This window comes from Coenobita brevimanus, chromosome 16 (assembly GCF_032717465.1).
Source record: "Coenobita brevimanus isolate Jiangsu-jjx chromosome 16, ASM3271746v2, whole genome shotgun sequence".
Lineage (NCBI taxonomy): Eukaryota > Metazoa > Arthropoda > Malacostraca > Decapoda > Coenobitidae > Coenobita > Coenobita brevimanus.
In genome coordinates, this window is record NC_136969.1 from 9201106 (window position 1) to 9223063 (window position 21958).

General features: G+C 40.8%; 3 protein-coding genes across 3 annotated transcripts in view; all 3 read right to left on the minus strand.

Annotated features, from left to right (window-relative positions):
• Window positions 1-18392, minus strand: part of LOC145390855 (ionotropic receptor 93a-like) — a 29224-nt gene extending 10832 nt beyond the window's left edge. Inside the window, exons 1-5 of the mRNA XM_080265594.1 lie at window positions 18089-18392; window positions 17517-17737; window positions 16816-16996; window positions 15285-15384; window positions 14876-15005 (exon numbers count right to left, since the gene is read on the minus strand). Coding sequence (XP_080121720.1) covers window positions 14876-15005; window positions 15285-15384; window positions 16816-16996; window positions 17517-17737; window positions 18089-18311 — 855 coding nt within the window. The 5' untranslated portion in view covers window positions 18312-18392. The remainder of the gene's footprint in view (window positions 1-14875; window positions 15006-15284; window positions 15385-16815; window positions 16997-17516; window positions 17738-18088) is intronic.
• Window positions 1-21958, minus strand: part of LOC145390952 (uncharacterized) — a 239409-nt gene that overhangs the window by 213410 nt on the left and 4041 nt on the right. The gene's annotated exons all lie outside the window — the stretch shown is intronic.
• Window positions 1-21958, minus strand: part of LOC145390856 (uncharacterized) — a 30119-nt gene that overhangs the window by 5762 nt on the left and 2399 nt on the right. Inside the window, exons 5-10 of the mRNA XM_080265595.1 lie at window positions 18089-18389; window positions 17517-17737; window positions 16816-16996; window positions 14876-14982; window positions 13992-14054; window positions 9671-9801 (exon numbers count right to left, since the gene is read on the minus strand). Of these exons, the coding sequence (XP_080121721.1) occupies window positions 9671-9801; window positions 13992-14054; window positions 14876-14982; window positions 16816-16996; window positions 17517-17737; window positions 18089-18389 (1004 nt within the window). The remainder of the gene's footprint in view (window positions 1-9670; window positions 9802-13991; window positions 14055-14875; window positions 14983-16815; window positions 16997-17516; window positions 17738-18088; window positions 18390-21958) is intronic.

Sequence of the window (21958 nt, forward strand, 5' to 3'; positions counted from 1 at the left end):
GTACGTTAGAATTATACAAAGGGTGATGAAATCATAGGCCATGTAACACCTCCCCACAAAAAAAAAAAAAGAAATTTACAAATGAAATTTCTTATTACTCTAAAACAATCTGTCTAAAGTCTAGATAAGCAATCGGCAATAACATTTTCTTTCCCCTTGACATGTTGTATGTCTAATGAATACTCCTGAAGAAGTAGACTCCATCTTGTCAATCTCTGATTTTTATCTTTAAACTTACTAAGGAATTTCGGTGGGTTATGATCGGTATAAATGACTATGGGGTCAAAACCAGAACACAAATAAAATGAAAAATGCTGTAAACCCAAAATCAAGGCCAAAAGCTCTTTCTCAATAGTTGAGTAGTTCTTTTGAGATGGAGTGAACTTCTTACTGTAATAAGATACAGGGTGTTCAATACCCTGATCATCCTCTTGCAGCAAAACAGCCCCAGTTCCTGTATCACTTGCGTCAACAGCCATCTTAAAAGGGTTAGCAAAATTTGGAGTAGCGGGCACTGGCTGACTTAATAGGATAGCTTTAAGTTTGCTGAAAGAGGATTCACAGTTATCGGTCCAGACAAATTTAACTCCCTTTTCAGTAGGTCTGTAAGTGGTGATACAAGAATTGAAAAGTTAAGAACAAATCTCCTGTAATAACCTACCATTCCCAAAAATCTTTGTAGCTCTTTCCTACTTTTAGGTCTGGGAAGATCACTTATAACCTGAACCTTAGCTGCTGGTGGTGCAACATGTCCATCACCAATTACGTACCCAAGGTACTGAACTTTAGCTTGACCAAACTCACACTTTGATAAATTAGCTACAAGATTAGCCTGAACCAAACGCTCAAGAAATTTACTGACATAGCATAGGTGATCTTTCCAGTTGTCACTGAAGATTAATACATCATCAATATAAACAACACACCCTGCCAAACCCTCTGTTACAACATTCATGAGCTTCTAAAATGTGGCTGGTGCATTCTTCATACCATATGGCATTACAGAACATGCAAAAGTCTTTCCTAGTGTTACAAAACATGAGATCTCCCTAGCACGTTCAGTTATAGGTACTTGCCAGTATCCCTTTAACAAATCAAACTTACTTATGTACCTAGCCTTTCCGATCTTGTCTATGCAATCTTCCACGCGAGGGAGAGGGTAAGTGTCTGTTTTGGTTATCTGATTAACACGTCTGTAGTCGATGCAAAGCCGTTTTGACCCACCTGGCTTAGGGACTAGAGTGACAGGAGAACTCCACTCGCTCTGACAGGGCTCAATCATCTTGTGGTCCAACAGGTAGCCAAGCTCCTTCTGGATGAGAGGAACTTTCACTGGGTTCACACGGTAAGGAGGCATTCTAATTGGCTTTGCGTCTCCAACATCGACATCATGCATCAACACAGTGGTTCTTCCTGGAGTGGCACGGAACACTTGCGGGTACTCCTGCAGTAATGCCGAAAACTACTGCCTTTCCTCGGGAGCTAGATGAGAAAGCTTAGTCTGGAGATCATTCATGAAATCAGGATTCTTCCCCAAACTATCACTCAGGCTCATGCTGCATGGGAGAACTTCACTTGCAGACTCGGGTGGAACAGCTACAGTACAGACTGGGTTATTTTCGTCCCGCCTGTGATATAACTTTAGCATGTTGATGTGACAAAGTTGCTTGTTCGGCGATAACATAATTGACATCACTGAGTTTCTTCTCCACGAAATAAGGACCACTAAACTTGGCTTGAAGAGGTTGCCCATGCACTGGTAGCAGAATCAAAACCTGATCTCCTTGCTGAAAGTGGCGTAACCTGGACTTCTTATCATACCAAGTCTTCATCTTCTCCTGAGCAGCTTCTAAATTCTCTCTCGCCAGCTGTAAAGCAGTGGACAGCCTTTCTTTGAACTTCATCACATACTCCAGCAGGTTGACGTCATCTTCCTCCGACAGCCAGCATTCCTTGAGTAGCTTAAGGGGTCCTCTTACTTCATGGCCAAACAGTAGTTCAAAGGGTGAGAAGCCCAGTGATTCATTTGGAGATTGTCTTGCGGCAAATACAACGAATGGAAGACCTTTATCCCAGTCTTTCTGATGTTCCAAACAGTATTTCCTGAGCATCGATTTGAGTGTTTGATGATACCTCTCCAACGCTCCTTGGGTCTGGGGATGGTAAGCTGAAGACGTGATCTGGGTGATGCCCAACTCTTTCAGAGACTGCTTGAAAACATTTGACACGAAATTACCTCCCCGGTCTGACTGTACCTCCTTGGGCAGACCAAACTTTGTGAAGAACCCTAGCATTACCTTAACCACGTTCTTTGCTGAGATATTTCTAAGTGGAATGGCTTCAGGATAACGAGTAGCCATATCAATCAGGGTAAACACATAAGAAAATCCTGAAGAAGTCTTAGGAAGAGGGCCCACAATATCCACCAACACACGGGTGAAATGCGCCTCAAAAGGAGGAATGGGAACTAGAGGTGAAACCTTTTCGGTCAGATTACACTTCCCCACAACTTGACAGGTGTGACAAGACTTACAATACCAGGAAACATCTCTGAAGATACCTGGCCAGTAGAAGTGTTTCAAAATGCGTGCCACAGTCTTCCTCACTCCAAGGTGTCCTGGCGAACTGGAATCATGAGCCACTCTAATGATATCCTGCCTACAAACACGAGGGATGACAACTTGATGTACAACCTCCCATTCACAGTCGGCTGATGCTGTTGGGGGTCTCCACTTTCTCATAAGTACTCCTGACTTTATATAATAACAAGTAGAAGCACCAGCTGACTCTTCCTCACTGCAAGCAGAGTTAGCTAGACCTTTCAACTCAGGGTCAGCAACCTGCAACTCAACCAACTCTTGACGAGACAAATTATCAACACTACGGGGTACTGCCTCATCTGGTGAGTGGTCCAAATTAGCAAGAAAAGTGTCAGCTAGGATAACATCTTCATCATCACTATCCTCTAAGTCACCAGTAACTTTAGACTTAGCCCTAGTGACAGCACATGCAGGGAACACATCAGGGACATCACAATCCTGGGCCGCAGCCACTGGCTCACTAGACAACTGAGGAGCTGGACACACTTGACTTCCACCAATATCATTTCCAAGTAAGAAAGTTACACCTGACATTGGGAGTGTCTCAACCAACCCAACCATAACGGAACCATTAACAAAACCAGACTCTAAATTCACTCTGCACAGAGGGACAGAGAAGTAATTATTCCCTACACCTTGTAAGATTACAGTTTCATCAGAGGAATTAACATTAGAGCCTAGAACACTGGTCAGCATAAGGGATTGGCAAGCACCTGTATCACGATATATTTTAACTGATTTCCTGTCATTACTGTCCAGAGGACTGACAAAACCATCAGACAGGAAATTAGCACAGGAACTCTTGAGAGTGTCACCCACGTTACTGCTCAAAAGAGGAGCTCCATCATGAAATTTAATTTACCCCTCAAAGCAGGTTCAGTTAACTCAGTTAAAGAATTCTGGGAACTCTCAAGGGTGGACACTAGACCAATTGACTGAATATTTAAAGACTCCTTTTTGTTCACATCACGCTGTCTCCTGAAACATTTCTCCGTAGTATGACCAAGCTTACTATAATAAGTACATTTACTTTTCTGAAATCTAGAGGTGAAGCTGGTATTTACTTCCTGAGCAACATCATCTTTATTCTCTTTCCTGTTACCTGTACTCTGAGTAGAGGCAACGTACTTACTCTCAGCTTTCCTTTTTCCTTTAGAATATCTCTTGTGAGTGAGAACATATTCATGAGCTAAAACTGCAGCATCAGACAAATTATCTATTCTTTTTTCATCAAGATATAGGCTTACATCTTTATTAATACACCTTTTGAAGTCCTCCAGCAAAATCATCTGCTTAAATTTATCAAAATCAGAATTAACATTCTTAGAATTTAACCTCTGCTCTAACAGATCTTCTTTGATTTTTGCGTACTCAACATGGGATTGCTTATCTTGCTTATAAGTTGTCCTAATTTTACTCTATAGGCTTCAGGAACAAGCTCGTAGGCCTTATGAATCAAGCTCTTAACTACATCATAATTATCAGATTGATCCTGAGGCAAAGATGCATAAGTTACTTGAGCTTTACCGGTGAGAACACTCTGAAGGAGTACTGGCCAATACTTTTTGGGCCAATTAAAACCTGTAGCTACCCTCTCAAACAACTGAAAATACTTTGTTAAATCAGATTCTTTAAAAGGAGGGACAAGTTTAACATTTTTAGCCACATCAGAATCATCAGAGCTAGATGATCCAGTTCCACCTTGTTTCATGCGATACTCATGGTCTGCCTGAATCCTAGCAATTTCAATTTGTGCCTGTGCCTCCTTAGAACGTGCCTGAAACTCAGCCTCCTTAGCACGAGCCTCCTGCACGGCTAGCTGTAACTTAGCTATTTCAATCTGCGTTCGCTCATCTTGAGGAGTTACATTAAACAAGCTTTTATTAATCATGTCAACAATTTGATCTTTAGACTGATGAGAGCGAACAGTAATTCCCAATTGTTGAGCAACAAGCTTAATTTCATTCTTTGTTCTGTTTTCTACATCACGCACTGTTTGCACATTTGACAAAAAATCTTTGGCTTCATCAAGCGTAGTAATAGTAGACATTATGAATAAATCACAGTCACAAAATATCAAGCAATATCCTTAAGATGATATCCTGAATATCCTGATAAGAGGTCGCCAAATTTATGTTACGGAACAGAAATAGATAATGAACACTTCAAGTGAGAACACCAAAATCACTACTGTCTCGCAAAGTTCCAGGTTCAAAACAAAAGAGTTAGGTAAAATTACAAGTTAAAGTTTAATGCACAAACTAACAACTAAACATTCAGGACTCATAAGGATAATGTAATGGCAAAAAACAGGTTAAATATATGGTTAACTGCAATAGCCTCTATTAACACGAAATTAGCAGGAGTAAATTTATCTAAGTCAGCCCTGATAAAATGAGAAAATCGGATAATGCTCAGTTAATGCAAGATATATTATTACAGATACAAAATATTATTACTACTGGCTGACAGTAAAACTTTACATTAATCACAAAAACCTCACCAGGCCCACGAATTAACACCTTATGCTATACAGTACAAGAAAAAAAAGTGTAATAACACTTATGCTCAAATTACACAGCAGCTAGATGGTTGGAGACTTCCTGAGCACTCACAAAAATAATAACAACTGTACAGGGGAGGACAGATATGTGAACAAAATGAGGGGTAGAACTAAGTGGCAATTAATGCAGAGACTGAGCTCATTATATAGGGGCCGGCAGAGCTTGATACAACTTGTAAGAAGGACGCGCAAATGAAGCCATAGGGGACAAAGAGCTGACAATCCTGCTCTGAACAACAGAAAGAACGACTTACTCTACTATAAGGGGGAGAAGGGGGGAGTGAGGTAAAACACGCTACCCTGGTCACTATGGAAGCCACGAGGCGAATCGTGATCAAACATGCAGCATACTGTACGTTAGAATTATATAAAGGATGATGAAATCATAGGCTATGTAACAATATATATATATATATATATATATATATATATATATATATATATATATATATATTTTGCCAGACGCCTCAATCCCGTTTGGGGTGACCACAAACAAATCGCCTCCACGTCGCCCAGTCCCCCGCCATTTCACTGCCCTGCTCCCAACTCACACCCCCCTCTCTCATATACCTCTCCACCCCATCCCTCCATCTCATCCTCGGCCTCCCCCTCCCTCTTCCCCCTCCACCTCACTCACATACACTCTCTTCGTCAGTCTCTCACCCTCCATCCTCTCCACATGGCCAAAATACCTCATAACATCCACACCACAACGTTCTTTTATATCCTCTTTCGTCAGCCTGTCTCTCCATGTGACTCCACAGGCTCCTCTTAAATAACTCATTTCCACTGTTCTCACTGTTGACTTGTGTCCTTCCAACAACGTCCAAGCTTCACTTCCATACGTTAGAGTTGGTATCACAATACTGTCATGTAGTAACTTTTTCACTTCCATGCTCACTTCCCTGTTTCTTATCACTGCTTTCAAAGAACCAGCAACCTTTCTTCCCTGTTGTACGCTTTCAAGCACTTCACCCTCCAAACCTCCATCCTTACTCATCACACTACCCAAGTACTTAAACATACTCACATTTTCCAATTCCTCATCATCCAACCTCGCTGTACATTCACTGACTTCACCCCTCTCAAAGACCATCACTTTACTCTTTCCTACATTCACCTTTAGATTCCGTTTCTTACACACTCTCCCAAACTCATCCACCAAGCCTTGCAGCTCCCCTTTGTCTTCAATCAACAACACAGTATCATCTGCAAACAACAGTACAGGGAGTTTCCAAACATTATCCTCTCTCACCAGGACCACTCCAACATTCACTACCCTACCTTGTACCTCTTTTATTACCCCATCCATGTACAGATTGAACAACCATGGAGACATGACACATCCCTGTTTCAACCCAACCTTCAAAGAGAAAAAATCACTTAGTTCACCATCCACACGCATGATTTCACCATCATACATATTCTTCACAGCATTCAACAACTTCCCATCTACTCCATATATTCTTAATGCTTTCCACAATCCTTGTCTATCCACCCTGTCATATGCCTTCTCGAAATCCATGAAAGCCGCATACAAATTTTTTCCCTTCTCTAGAAACTTTTCCCCTAAAGATCTAGAAATGAATATCTGATCTACACAACCTCTTCCCTTCCTAAAGCCTCCTTGTTCTTCTCCTACTAATTCCTCTGTTCTTTCTCTAACTGTCAATAATTATCCCACTATACACTTTTCCTGTTATACTAAGAAGACAAATGCCCCTATGATTACCACACACTGCTTTTTCCCCTTTTCCTTTGTACAAGGGAATAATTATACCTGACTTCCAATCCTCCGGAACTCTACCTTCCTCCCAGGCCAATCTGCACATCTTCCACATCCATTCTACTACTATCTCTCCCCCATGCTTCAGGATTTCACCACACACTCCATCAATTCCTGGGGCTTTCCCCAATTTAACTTTCTTCATTGCTTCAACAGCTTCTATCCTACTGATTTCTTCCTCTCTTCTCACCTCCCTCCTTCTCCCAGCCATTCCCCAGCCACTTATACTCGCATTACTTCCATCCTCTATGGTCAACAATTCGTTAAAGTGTTCTCTCCATCTGCTCACTTTTTCTCCCTTCTCCACTAGTAATGTACCATTTTTATCTTTCACTCCCCTGTTAACCTCACTTCCACCCTGTCATACTCTCTTCACCTCTTTCCGAACATTTTCTTACAGTCCCTCCACTTTACACTCAAATTCCTTCCAAATTCCTCATCCACTCTCTTCTTACACTCTCTTACTAATCTTTTCACCTCTCTCTTTCTTTCTGCATATAACTCTCTCTTCTGCCTCTCAGCTTCTTCCACGCCCCTATTTCTCATCCATTCATTGTATGCTTTCTTCTTTTGTGCCACAGCCTGTCTCACCTATTCAGTCCACCACGCTGTTCCTTGCACCCTCCTCCTTCTTCTCTTCCTCCCACACACCACATCACATGCTGCACATATTTCTTCTGTAAATATCCTGCACACACCTTCCATGTCCCCCATCGGCTCCCATTCATATTTGCCCAATCGTTGCTCCACTTCTCTCTTATACTCTGCCTTTTTCTCATCCTCTTGTAACCTTTCCACTCTCCTTGTAACTACTCCTTCCTCTCTATTCCTCCATCTTACTTGGATCCTAATTCTGGCCACCACCAAGTAGTGGTCAGAAAGTCCACTCCCCGAACCTCTATAAGCTCTTGCATCCATTACACATCTTCGCATCCTTTCATCCACACACACATAATCAATCATTGCCTTCCTTTCATTCAGTTCACCACCCACCCTTCTCATCACTCGCCATGTATACCTGTGGATCATTTTATGTCTGAAGAGGGTATTGGCTATCACCAACCCCCTCCAAGCACAAATGTCCACTAACACACTGCCATTCTCATCTATCTCAGCAGGCACACCCCACTCACCAACTATTCCATCCACCTTCACATTCCCAACTTTACCATTCATATCACCGATCAAAAACACTCTCTCATTCCTTCCAAACTTTTCCATGCACACTTCCAAATTTGTCCAGAACTCTTCTCTCACACTTCTAGCACGATCTTGCATTGGCGCATACACACACACAATCGCCCACATTTGTATTCTAACTTTCAACTTTACCCATACAATCCTTGACCCAACTGATCCATACTATCTTATGCTCTTCTTCCATCTTTTACTCACAACTATACATACTCCTTCCTTTGCCCTCTCATTCTCACCTACTCCTGCACATAAACCTCATCCATACTCCCATTCTCTCACACTTTCTCCTCTCCATTTTGTTTCAGTTATTCCACATACATCCACTTTCACACCCACAAGCACCTGGACAATCTCTCTTTCACCTCATCATTCGCTCCTCTTACATTCCATGTAGCCATTACCATACACCACTGCATATTACTCACATACCATTGTGAAACAAACTACTTACACTGTTTAGAAATACGTTTTTATCATGTTAATTTCACCTACATCAAAACATTTTCGTCTAGGAAACCTTTTAAATAAGATGCAAGTGAGAGAGCCTGGTTATACAATCTAATCAAGTACAAAAAATAGTTTATCACCTTACGAAGAAACACAAGCTAGGCTGAAGCCTGTGATACCAATTTTCCGAGGACGAAAAAACTTTATAGAAGAACGTTTGGTATGATACATGAAATACAGAGTGTTCATAACTTTCCTAACCTTGAACAACATACATTATCGTTCTGAAAGAGATGGGTAATAGTTTTTCAGTATGAAAAATACTTAAATGTCTTTTGAAAGTATTATGCCATGTACTATACTTATTAAATACACGGTGTCTTGATAATCTCAACGTAATGGTGGCTTTGGGAAGTAAATACTCACTTAACTGAGAGCTCATATAACTGAGAGCACAAATTAGATCTCACATCTTTTACCTCACTTCAGTTAGCTTTTTGCTTTGCTCAGCCATGGGTAACAAAAACAATATTTAGCACAGATATAACACTCTTCTGTTTTTGCTCGTTTATAAGAGATATGCAGATGAATTTACATGAAAGGGAACTTTATCTTTTCCTTGGATCTTGCTAGTTTTTCTGTACGAACGACAACGAAACTATGGCACATTGTGTGTAGGCAATTCATAATCTTGATACATACAACCATTTCACTCCGCTGTCATATATAAAAGGTGGTTAGCGTCTGTTTCGAATGGAAGAAAATGTTTCAAAACTGAAGGAGTTTGCAAAGTTACTTTAAGTGAAGTTGATTATGAGTACTTCAACCTTACGTTTACGTGAAACTCTGTAATACCTGTACAGATCAGGTTATTTAGTATATCCATAGTGGTAATGAAAATCTGTTTGTATTGCCCTGATATTCATTTCAGGCACATATAACTCATCATGTTGCAATGCCATGGGATGGAACGCTTCAATACGCTGTAAATTGCTTTGCAATATTTTCCTTTACTAGGTAGGCCAGTTTGATGCCTTTTCTCAACGTGTCCCCTCCTGCTTCCACCGCCTGAGCCACCTGCAGACAGTGGTGACGCTGGACCCGGTTACCCAAGCTATGGCATGAGATGACCAGCCCCCCATCCACAACCAAATGAAGTTGCGTTCTGTCAGGGAGGTTGGGCGTAAGGGCCGCTGTGTTTCAATGATCTGTGTAAGAGAGGTATTCAACAATTAATTATAAAATAGAACTTTGTCCTCCTGGTTACTTTGCATCAAGTGTAAGGCGTGCGATTTGTAGTTACTTTTAAGTCCTTCGCAAAACGGTAAGTTACTTTCACTGCACTACTGTTCTATCTATCTATCTATCTATTGCCAGACGCCTCAATCCCGTTTGGGGTGGCCACAAACAAATCGCCTCCAAGTCGCCCTGTTCCCCTCCATTTCACTGCCCTGCGCCCAACTCACACCCCCCTCTCTCATATACCTCTCCACCCCATCCCTCCATCTCACCCTCGGCCTCCCCTTCCCTCTTCCCCCCTCCACCTCACTCACATACACTCTCTTCGTCAGTCTTTCACCCTCCATCCTCTCCACATGGCCAAACCACCTCAGTGTGTTCCTCATAACGCTTCCTATCACATCCACATCCACACCACAACGCTCCTTTATATCCTCATTCGTCAGCCGTCTCTCGACGTGACTCCACAGGCTCCTCTTAAATAAGTCATTTCCTCTGCTCTCACTGTTGACTTGTGTCCTTCCAACAACGTCCAAGCTTCACTTCCATACGTTAGAGTTGGTATCACAATACTGTCATGTAGTAACTTTATCACTTCCATGCTCACTTCCCTGTTTCTTATCACTGCTTTCAAAGAACCAGCAACCTTTCTTCCCTGCTGTACGCTTTCAAGCACTTCACCCTCCAAACCTCCATCCTTACTCATCACACTACCCAAGTACTTAAACGTACTCACATTATCCAATTCCTCACCATCCAACCTCGCTGTACATTCACTGACTTCACCCCTCTCAAAGACCATCACTTTACTCTTCCCTACATTCACCTTTAGATTCCGTTTCTTACACACTCTTCCAAATTCATCCACCAAGCCTTGCAGCTCCCCTTCGTGTTCACTCAACAACACAGTATCATCTGCAAACAACAGTACAGGGAGTTTCCAAACACTATCCTCTCTCACCAGGGCCACTCCAACAACTACTACCCTACCTTGTACCTCTTTTATTACCCCATCCATGTACAGATTGAACAACCATGGAGACATGGCACATCCCTGTTTCAACTCAACTTTCAAAGAGAAAAATTCACTTAGTTCACCATCCACACGCTCTGCAGTCTTCGCACTATCGTACATACTCTTCACAGCATTCAACAACTTCCCATCTACTCCATATATTCTTAATGCTTTCCACAATCCTTGTCTATCCACCCTGTCATATGCTTTCTCCAAATCCATGAAAGCCGCATACAACTTCTTTTCCTTCTCTAGAAACTTTTCCACTAAAGATCTAAGAATGAATATCTGATTTACACAACCTCTTCCCTTCCTAAAGCCTCCCTGTTCTTCTCCAACTAATTTCTCTGTTCTTTCTCCAACTCTGTCAGTAAGTATCCTACCATACACTTTTCCTATTATACTAAGAAGACAAATGCCCCTATGATTACCACACACTTCTTTTTTCCCCTTTTCCTTTGTACAAGGGAATAATTATACCCGACTTCCGATCCTCCGGAAGCACTACTGTTGCTTCTGGATATTGTATTACTTACGAGATTCTTCTTAAACTGTTTGACGAAGGCTATTTATAACACTCATTCAGTTCGAAAAACCTCTTCTGAGTTAAAACCTTGTGAATGTTGGGACAATATATAAATATTTTTAACTACCTTTGGATATTGAGAGGAGGGGTTTGGATACCGGTAGTAAATTTTGGGCAGTGGATGGCAAGAGGCGTGTAATATCTCTCATTCATAGGCTCTTTTCGGCAATTTTTTAGAATCCATATTAAATTTGCTGTAATAAGGTCCATCGATAAAAAACTGAAAGTATGCCATATAGATCGTAACTTGAAGCCTGCCTAGGATATATTATGTCTAGAACTTCACTGGGTCTCTGGTTCATACCCTGAAAAAGACCCAGGAAGCAACCTAGTAATCTCTCCACCCTATGAATGGTGTGGGAAGCTGTAACAAGTTAATGAAGAATGAGCATATAACTGCAATAGGATACAAACACCAATTATGGGGCGAAATACGTCAAAAAACAACAGTAACAAGTCCTACTACCAGTCTTTAAGCAACAAAAACAATTCTCTAAGACTCTCCCCAAAAACTGAGCAAAAGAAACAAACTTCAAAGCAACAGAAACAAAGCTCTAAGTAAGAGAAAAAAAAAAAAACTCAAATCAACAGAATCAAACTTCTAAGCAACAGAAATAAATCTCTAAGTAACAGAAACAAAACTCTAAGCAACTGATAAAAGTCTAAGCAACAGAAATAAACCTTAGAACAACAGAAACAACCCTTTAAGCAACAGAAACAAATATCTAAGCAAGAGACAGGTTGGTACTTAGAGACAGGTGAGCTTGCCCGACCGGGCTGCTGCATCACACACTCTCAGGCTTTGTGTTACGGGTTATGAAGGAAAAATAGTCCATGGGTACTACAAACATCACTTACACTTTGGAGAAACGATCTGTCCCCACCAACTGCCTAAGCAAGGAAATATGTCTAAGGAACAATAAATACTAATAAAAAACAAACAAGTCCTTATAAATAAAACAGGTTATTCGACAACAAACAAATTTTTAACAAGAAAAGTAAGTCTAAAGCAAAAAAAAAAAAAAAAAAAAAAAAAAAAATCGTCCTCCCCCAAAACGAAGCGTGAGAAAACAAAAATAAGTCTTAAAACAATTAGAATACGTCTGATTGCAACAGAAAAATGCCCTAAATTAATCTTAAAACAAAAGATACAGTTACTACTTGCCGGTAAATTTTTCTGTTAATTTCCTGCTGACCCAGAGATATGCGCTGTGTTTTCATGCTGTCTGAAATTTAGTGATCTGTAAACACAAAAAACGTCGAAAGTTAAGTTAATAAAAGATACTAATTATCTTCGCGCAAAGATGTTTAGTCATTGAGGTTGGTTGTGGCGATCGCTGTGCTTTCACGTTCCGTGTCTAAAACTTATACATCAGAGGATATAAAAAAGGTGGACACTATCCTCACCTACAACTGTCAGTTCAAGGTGGTAAGGAATTAATGAAAGTCTCCCCGATAATGATACCTTGCTTTGTCATTGGGGGTACATGACAAAAAGCAACGCGTTACCTCATGACTTATAACAACACGGTACTATGTCACTAACAGCAGCACGGTACAATATCACTTACAGCAACATGGTACAGTATTATATCACCGACAGCACCACGGTGCTATTTCACTTCCATTAATACGGTACCATATCACTAACAACAACACTGCACCATATGACAAACACGGTGCCATATGACAGCAACACAGTGCCACATGACTCACGATCAAAGAGTAGGGGAAGGTGAGGCTGGAATGTGATCTCCAACAGCCCGAGCAATGGGTGAGCTCTGAGTGTTGACCGGCCTCCTGGGGTCGGTATATAAATAGTGAACACCTTTCCCTTCCCTCTCACTACACCAGCCAGTGAGTACCTTCCCATACCCCTCTCATTGCACCACCCAGTTACACCCACCCTTCCCTTCTCACCACATCAGTCAGTGAACACATCCCCCTCCCATCTCACTATCCAATGACAATTCTCCTACTTCAAGAGATCAGCTAGAACGGATCAACTAAAACATATTGATCAACAGGGTTACTGGGGACATGTCCACATACTTTAATGGTGATCCTCTCATTAGTGCTATATAATACCCTGGAGAGACAGACACAGACAGACAAGTGTGACTACATATCCCTACTCTCCATAGTAGAAGACACTGTCACGGAGAATATAATGTTGCTGCACTTGTATGCTTAGGTCACTATTGCATAGACAGTGGATTATGAAAAAAAAAAAAAAACACTTCTAAAATTTATTAATATATATTCTTACACAGACGATAAAAGTGATACCCATGAGAATACACTGCGGTGAGTGATACTAGAAGTAACGCTTATACTTTGCCATTTGTATAATTTTATATATAATTCTAAATTATTAATGAATAATTCATTTAATTGGTTAGTATAACTGCTTTCCTTACCAAACTTAGAATGAAATAAGAAAATCATATGAGGAGCGTTGTTAGCAACAGTGATGTGTGTTATTAGTGATGGTGATAGTGGTGTGTGGCTTAAGTGGCCACCTGACTCTTTTGGCGCCACCTGGCTCCACCACACACTAGCTCCATCACCAGCATCAGCACAGCCACTGTCAACCCATACCCGGACACCGCAAACATGCCCTGAAAATGGATAACGTGGGATGTAGGTCAGTAATCCTTTCATTAATAGACTAAACTAATAATACCCCTTTTACATCCGTAGTCAGTTCTTACGACGTTACACATAAAGACCTATTAAAACAATTATTTATTTCGAACTGATCTTGAGGCCACGGTAGGGATTGGATTAATTTCTGCTATCCTATATTCTTGCATAGCCTTGACGTTCATCTACCCTTACACTCAGATAATATCAGTAGAGACTAGGTCTCGGAGGACGATGTGGAGATTCATAAATTTTGTCCATAACTCGTATGTCTCTCCTGCACCCACCGACAACTGCCCTAACACTTCAGCATAGGCTACTTCAGTGTACCAGATATGATGTTAAGGTCACAATGATCGCACAATATACCATAGGAAGATGGGGGAGTGGTGTCTAAAGGACGTGGATAGATTCATAATAATAAAAGGCAAGTTTTACTGTGGTCTTTTATTTGTATCCGAAATACCCACCTGAATAGTTAAATGTGGCACAGTACATACTTACCTACGAGATACTGAAAGATGCTCATTACTCGATTTCATACACCCAAGTTTTTCACCACTTTACTCCAATTAAGTATTTTGTTATTGATTTTCTTAAGCTTACTCAGTGTCGTAGTAAAAGGGTTAATGAAAGGAATGTTCAGCCTCCCACAAAAAAAATAATCTCTCGTGAACCGAATAAAATCATCTGGGTGTAATGATAAAATGCAATATCAGATCGAGGGGGATAAAAGGTACAGTGAGGCAACTCTATCCTATTTTCAGTAATGAAGGAAGTTACTATCATGGCTTACCCAAAGACTGGTGAGTGAGAGAATGGTGGTGACAGTGATGATCCTGGGTGGGTTCTTGCACATGCTGGAGTTGTGTTCTGAGTACTTCATCCATCTATCGTACAGCCCTGATTCCACCAACGTGTAGGATCTAAACACAAAAAGAGACACTTATATGTCTGTATGTGAAGAATAACTCGCTAAGAAAAATGAAAGGTGAAATACTGAGCTCTCGTCCGTTCTTCCAAGACATCTCAGGGTGTGTATGTGTCTATATATGTAAATTTATCATATACCCAAAACCATTCTGTGAAACGGACCAGATTTTAAATATTTGTTAGGTTTATTTATATATTTCTTTAAGGATGATTCTGCAACTATTGTTATTTGTCGTTCATTATTACTTACTTTACTAAACTGAGACACTTACAACTTATTTATCCTTGGTAAAAAGAGGCTGTTCTTCTGAGTCGCCATGGCCAGAGGGGTAGTTGCGTAGACACTCCGTGAAAGGTAAAAATCACAACGACCTCCAAGAAGAATTACTAGATATTATTAATACATAAGCGTAGATATATTATTAGAAAACTACTCAAGTATGCCTTTTAAGGACTTACAAGATGCTTCTTATTTTGAAATGCCAGAACAGTGTTTTACATATGCCTAAAAATTGTTTTTAATTAATTACCCCCTTGCCTTTTGTCAACAGTAGTATGTTCCTGAAATCCTCATTTCTGTTATATGCGTTAGTGTCAGGGTCTTTCTCTGCTGCCTGACATTATTAATTACAAGTGGAAATTGTAACAAGAGGAGTCGTAACATCTTGACTGCTCCAGCATTACTCATATAGTTTATTTTATAAGCACCATTTAGAGGTAAAGGCTTTTATTTTCTCTCTCAATATGGTCCTTTAATTATCCAGTTTGTCAAGTTTAGTAGCCCTAACAACATTTAGTTTATTCTAACTGATGACAGACGACTGCGTATGGAATGGGAGTTCTCAGAACTTCATCTCGTAAAATATTCAATCCGTAGTGAGTAGCTTCCTTAACAATCCATGTAAGTTCAAAATAATAATAATGTTAACTTAAATAACCTGACTATTTTACTCAGTAAAGAAATGTCTTAGTAAAAGCCACTTTATATTTCATGACTAACGTGACATGACCGGTTCAACAGCAGGTTGTGTGTGTGTGTGTGTGTGTGTGTGTGTGTGTCGCAAAGGCAAGTACAAATATGGAAAACTTGTGTGAGTGTGTGTGTGTCGCAAAGGCAAGTATAAATTTGGAAAACTTTACTGCAAGAAACCAACAGATCACAAGAATATTCCTCAGACAAGGATTTTTTAAAACAGAACTACGTGAAACATTAAAGAAAACGTATCACCGTCACTATAACTCCTTCAAACATCTGAAAGGAGATATGTCTTACAATAGAAATATTTGATTCTGCTTTGGATACAATAGTATCCCAGGGCCGTCGACGGGCAGAGAGTGCTCACGGGATCCTCCCTGGCTCTGTAGCAGATTAAGACTAACAACGAAAACCAATTATATCTACCAATTTGGACTCAACTGGATGCTACTCAATCGACCATAACAATAACAAGCTATTCCTCTCAATTACAACGACTAGTACACCTACCAATTGAAACCCAACTGGATGCGACTTAACGATGACAACAACAAACCATAACTACCAAGCTGAACTCCAGTGGAAAAGGCATATTTGTCCTATCTTTTCATATCTGTGTGTGTGTGTGTGTGTGTGTGTGTGTGTGTGTGTGTGTGTGTGTGTGTGTGTGTGTGTGTGTGTGTTCATGCTATTTTAGAATGACAGCAATTAAATATTAATATGCTGTTGGCTTGGTACTATGATACACTGATACATACTAAAATACAGGTAACTAAAAATATATTAAACATTCATAATTTCAATAACTTTAGTAATCATATTACAACCTGTGAGAGAAAAGCTTTTGGGCAGCATGTTGATAAAGTTCACATTCCCGTCAAAGATAACGTGAGTGGTAGCGCGCACGACGGTCTCCATGCTGTTTTGTAAGTCGACGAACTTGTTGTAGGTGACCCGTTTTGTCCCCATCAGTTTCTCCAGTTCATGAAGTGGTCCTGACGTGGCAGTCTGAAAAGGATAAGGTTATCAAAAATTGTCTACTTTACGGTATATGTTTATGGGATTTGCAAGCACAGGTTTTTAGTATTCAAAAAAAAAAAAAAATCAAAGGTACGTGTAAATGTCTTGCAGAACATTTTGGATATAAATCACACATATGACAATTACCGATGACTCATGAGTTAATGACTGAAAATAGCATCAGGAACTTAATTACCTATCCAAATTATTGATCCTACTCATAAATTTATTTGCTGCTTTAAAATGTTTAAGAAATTGTATATGGCAAAAAAAAAAAAAAAAAAAAAAAAAAGTTTTTAATAGACAGAAATTGCCATAAATCTGGGCCTGCTCTTACTATGATATGAATTTCATGAATAATTTAATCATCATTTCAGGCAAAACTGATATGTTTATTGTTTTTTGACGCCACAGTTAACTAACAGCATATCAAATAAGTATCGCATTATAGACAGCCAGTTAGATACCCTTTTTTTTTTTTTATTATCATGAAGAAACAACCACTCACTTCAATATATTTAATGATCAAAGTGTTTGGAACGACAATTATCCCAACATCAGAGTTGTCAAGGACGTCCTCAAGTCTCTGATAGGGTTGGTCTATGTATCTGACTGCCAGGAGGGACATGAGGTTGCCGACGTAGCCCTGTGTCAGCACCATTATCATCAGCATCCACACCCCCAGTATCACACGATCCCACCACCACCGACTTTTAGTACTCTTTATATCTGGAAGGCAGCAAGGCAAGCAAAAGATATGAATCACCAAAATGTTTGATGGCCTGTTTCTGGCACCTTTGTTGAAATAAAAGTAGTGGTTACAGTAAGCTGCCACTTGTGAAATGAAATAAGCATCATCTAGAACAAGACAATGGTTGAGTATAGTGAAACTATGTGGGCGAAGCAATTGGCTCTTTTCGTATTCTAACAGAGAGAGAGATTGACTAGTTCGGAAGTTAATATGCCTGAATGATGAATCCATTAACTCAGCCGTTCCGACATAATCTAATCTCTCAAAGTCACTCTAAAGTCAATCTAAAATTACACAGTGTAAACCACAACATGGCAAACACTAGTTACCTTCTTGCAAAAGAACTCGCACACAGTTGAAGGCGTTGGCATCTTTCATGCGTGGTTCTTTCATATGTGAGGGAAGGCAGAAAGACAGAAGCAGCATCACAGCGCATACTGCCCACAGTGTTGTCAGCACAGCCACCCAAACCTTTGGTCTAAGAGGCAACAGGAAGCCCCACGGGTCCACCTCAGGTCGACCACGGGCAGCGAGAATTAGATAATTTACCATAAACACAAATGGAGCGTAGTCTATCCACTGGCTTCTGGTGATATCCAAGAGAATTGGTCCGGGAGTAAACTCCACTTCCTGAAATGTGTTTTTGTGAAATATAGGGAAGAACAGTAGAAAAATGTATGTCAGGATTATTCCATTCAAGATTGTCCTTTGCCACGTTATACTATGATGAGTAATTCGTGAGAAAGCTCACAAATCGTTTTCTTGACTCAATGAATTTACTTTATTGATCACAACTTGTTATTTCGAAAGAAATTGTCAGCGAGCTAAATATCTGAAAGGGAAACTGACAAAAGAAATAAAAAAGTTTGTTCAGATGATGAACATGCGAAACATGAGGTTCGAATTTTATGTACGAGAAAATACAACTACAGTACAGTGCTGAATGCTTTCACGCTAATTAAATTTTGGAATCTACCTAAGATACGGCTGCTTGTAAAAAAAAAAATAATACAGTAACATAAATTGCAGGTCAACAGAAACTGGTTTTAATAGCAAATACAAATTTACCGGAGCGAGCGAAAAGGAATGTTAACAAGAAATGTTCAGAATTAATAGATGACAAAGAAGCTATTACGTGCCACAAGCCAAAGAGTATTAGGTGCATAGATGCTATATATACTCTAGTTCTATTTTTTTTTTTTTTTTAATGCGAGGGAGAAGGAACCAAAGGCCATGAGCCCGCAATAACAGTTCCCTCCAAGAGGAAAACAAAATACAAGAGAGAGCCAAATTCAAGATCCGTTCATTTTGAGATGCCTGGACACACTCCGTTTGAAAGACTGGAGATCATAGGCAGCAGGAAATACAGACAGAGGGAGACAGTTCCAGAGTTGACCTGTTGCATAAATGAATGACTGGGAGTAACGGTTAACTCTTGCATTAGAGAGTTGGACAGAAAAGGGATGAGAGTTTGCTGCTAGACGGGTGCTACGCGCCCGTCCTAGAGGTGGAGGAATGCATGCAGACAGTTCAGAGTTCAGAGGAGCAGTGACCATTAAAGTAGCCATAGAAAAGAGATAAAGATGCAACAGTGCGGCGAAGAGACAGAGGTTGAAGGGAGTCAGTAAGAGGAGGAGAGTTAATGAGACGAAAAGCCTTTGACTCCACCCTATTGAGAAGAGCTGTATGTGGGGAGCCTCCCCACACAGGAGAGTTGTACTCCACACAGGGGCGGATAAAACCCCTGTATAGAGTCAACAGTTGTGCAGGGGTAAAGAAAGAACGGAGTCGGCTTAGCACACCCAATCTCTTGGAAGCAGATTTTACAAGAGATGTAATATGATCTTTCCAAGATAAGTCCCGAGTAAATGAAACCCCAAGCATATTCGAGGATGATCCAGGATTAAGCTGAATATTATTAAATATTAGTGGGTATACCTGTGGAAGATTTTGACGGGTTGATAGGTGTAAGAACTGAGTCTTAGATGCATTAAAAACAACAAGATTATTTTTACTCCAGTCAGAGATACGAGCCAAGTCAGACATTAGGTGTACCATAGCCTCATCCCTTGTATGTTGAAGTAACTGCTGAGATGGGTGTTGCGGGAAACGAATGGAAAGGTGAAGGGTGGAGTCATCAGCGTATGAGTGGATAGGGTTAGATGTACAGATTAGAAGGTCATTGATGAATAAAAGGAAGAGAGTTGGTGATAGGACAGAGCCCCGAGGAACACCACTGTTGATAGATCTAGGAGAAGAACGATGGGCGTCTACAACAGCGGCCATAGAACGACCAGAAAGGAAACTAGCGATGAAGGCACAGATAGAAGGATAGAAACCGTAAGAGGGCAGTTTGGAAATTAAAATTATGCCAGACTCGATCGAAAGCCTTTGAGATGTCAAGTGCAATGGCAAAGCTTTCGCCAAAGTCCCGAAAGGAGGATGACCAGGAGTCTGAAAGGTAGGTGAGAAGATCGCCAGTGGAGCGTCCCTAACGGAACCCGTACTGACGATCAGAAAGAAGGTTGTGATAGGGAAGATGCCTTAAAATTTTTCTATTGAGAACTGACTCGAAAACTTTTGAAATACAGGATGTTAAAGCAATTGGACGATAGTTGGAGGGTTGGGAGTGGTCACCCTTCTTTGGGAGTGGCTGAATGAGAGCAAACTTCCAGCAAGAAGGAAAGGTACAAGTTGACAGACAAAGGCGAAAGAGTTTGCCTAGGGAGGGTGTAAGCACAGATGCACAGTTCTTGAGAACAACAGGAGGGACTCCATCAGGCCCATATACCTTGTTAGTATTGAGGCCAGTGATGGCAGAAAATACATCAGCTGAAGAAATTTTAATGTCAGCCATGAGGAAGTCAGAGGCAGGAAGTGATGGAGGAACAGCACCGGAATCGTCTAAGGTGGAATTGGAGGACAAAGTCTGTGCGAAGAAATCTGCTTTATCAGTAGAAGAAATAGCTACAGAACCATCACAGTAGAAAAGAGGAGGGAAGGATGATGAGGTAAAGTTGTCAGAAAGTTTTTTGGCAAGGTGCCAGAAGGAGCGGGAAGAATTCGAGTTGGAGAGTTGAGAGCATTTAGTACAGATGAAATTGTTTTTAGCAGAGCAAAGAACAGACTTAGCACGATTCCAGGCAGAAACGTAATTATGATGTGATTCGGGGGTGGGTTGGCTCTGGTACCTTTTGTAGGCCTTCTCCTTGTTGTGGACAGCATGAGAACAAGCGTGATTAAACCAAGGCTTTCTTGCGTTAGTCAAAGGATATGAGAAAGGAATGTATGCTTCCATGCCTGAGAGATTAACCTCGGTAATGTGCAAGGCACACTCACATGGCTCCCGGCCATGGAAGCAATAATCATTCCAGGGAAAATCAAAGAAGTACTGCCTGAGGGCCTCCCAATCCACGGCTCCAAAATGCCACAGATGACGTTTCCCTGGAGGGTCCACAGGCCGTACCGGAGTGATAGGAGAGGTTAAGGTGATAAGGTTGTGATCGGAGGAGCCCAACGGAGAGAAAAGATTAACAGCGTAAGCAGAAGGATTAGTTGTAAGGAAGAGGTCAAGTATGTTGGAGCTCTCTCCAAGGCGGTCAGGGATACGGGTAGGGTGCTGTACAAGCTGCTCTAGGTCATTAAGGATAGAAAAGATGTAGGCTTGTTCACCAGGTGGATCAGTGAAAGGAGAGGAGAGCCAAAGGTGGTGGTGAACATTGAAATCTTCTAGAATGGAGATTTCAGAGAAAGGAGAAATGGATAGAATGTGTTACATCGTAGAAGTAAGATAGTCGAAGAATTTTTGATAGTCAGTAGAATTAGGGGATAAGTAAACAGCACAGATATATTTAGTCAGAGAATGACAGGAAAGCCGAAGCCAGAGTGTAGAGAGTTCAGATGAATCAAGTTCAGGAACACGAGAGCAAGAGAAGTCATTGCGTATATATACACAACATCCACCTTTGGCTTTGAAATGAGTATAGAGAAAGTAGAAGGATACAGAAAAGGGTTTGCTGTCAGTTGCCTCAGACAGCTGAGTCTCAGTTTAAAAAAGAAGGTGAGGTTTAGAGGAGGAGAGGTGGTGCTCAACAGAGAGAAAGTTAGAGGAAAGGCCGTGAATGTTGCAGAAATGAAGAAGAGAGTCAGACAGTGGTTCCAGGCACCTTGAGTCATCACCGGGAGAAGGGCGGAAGGTG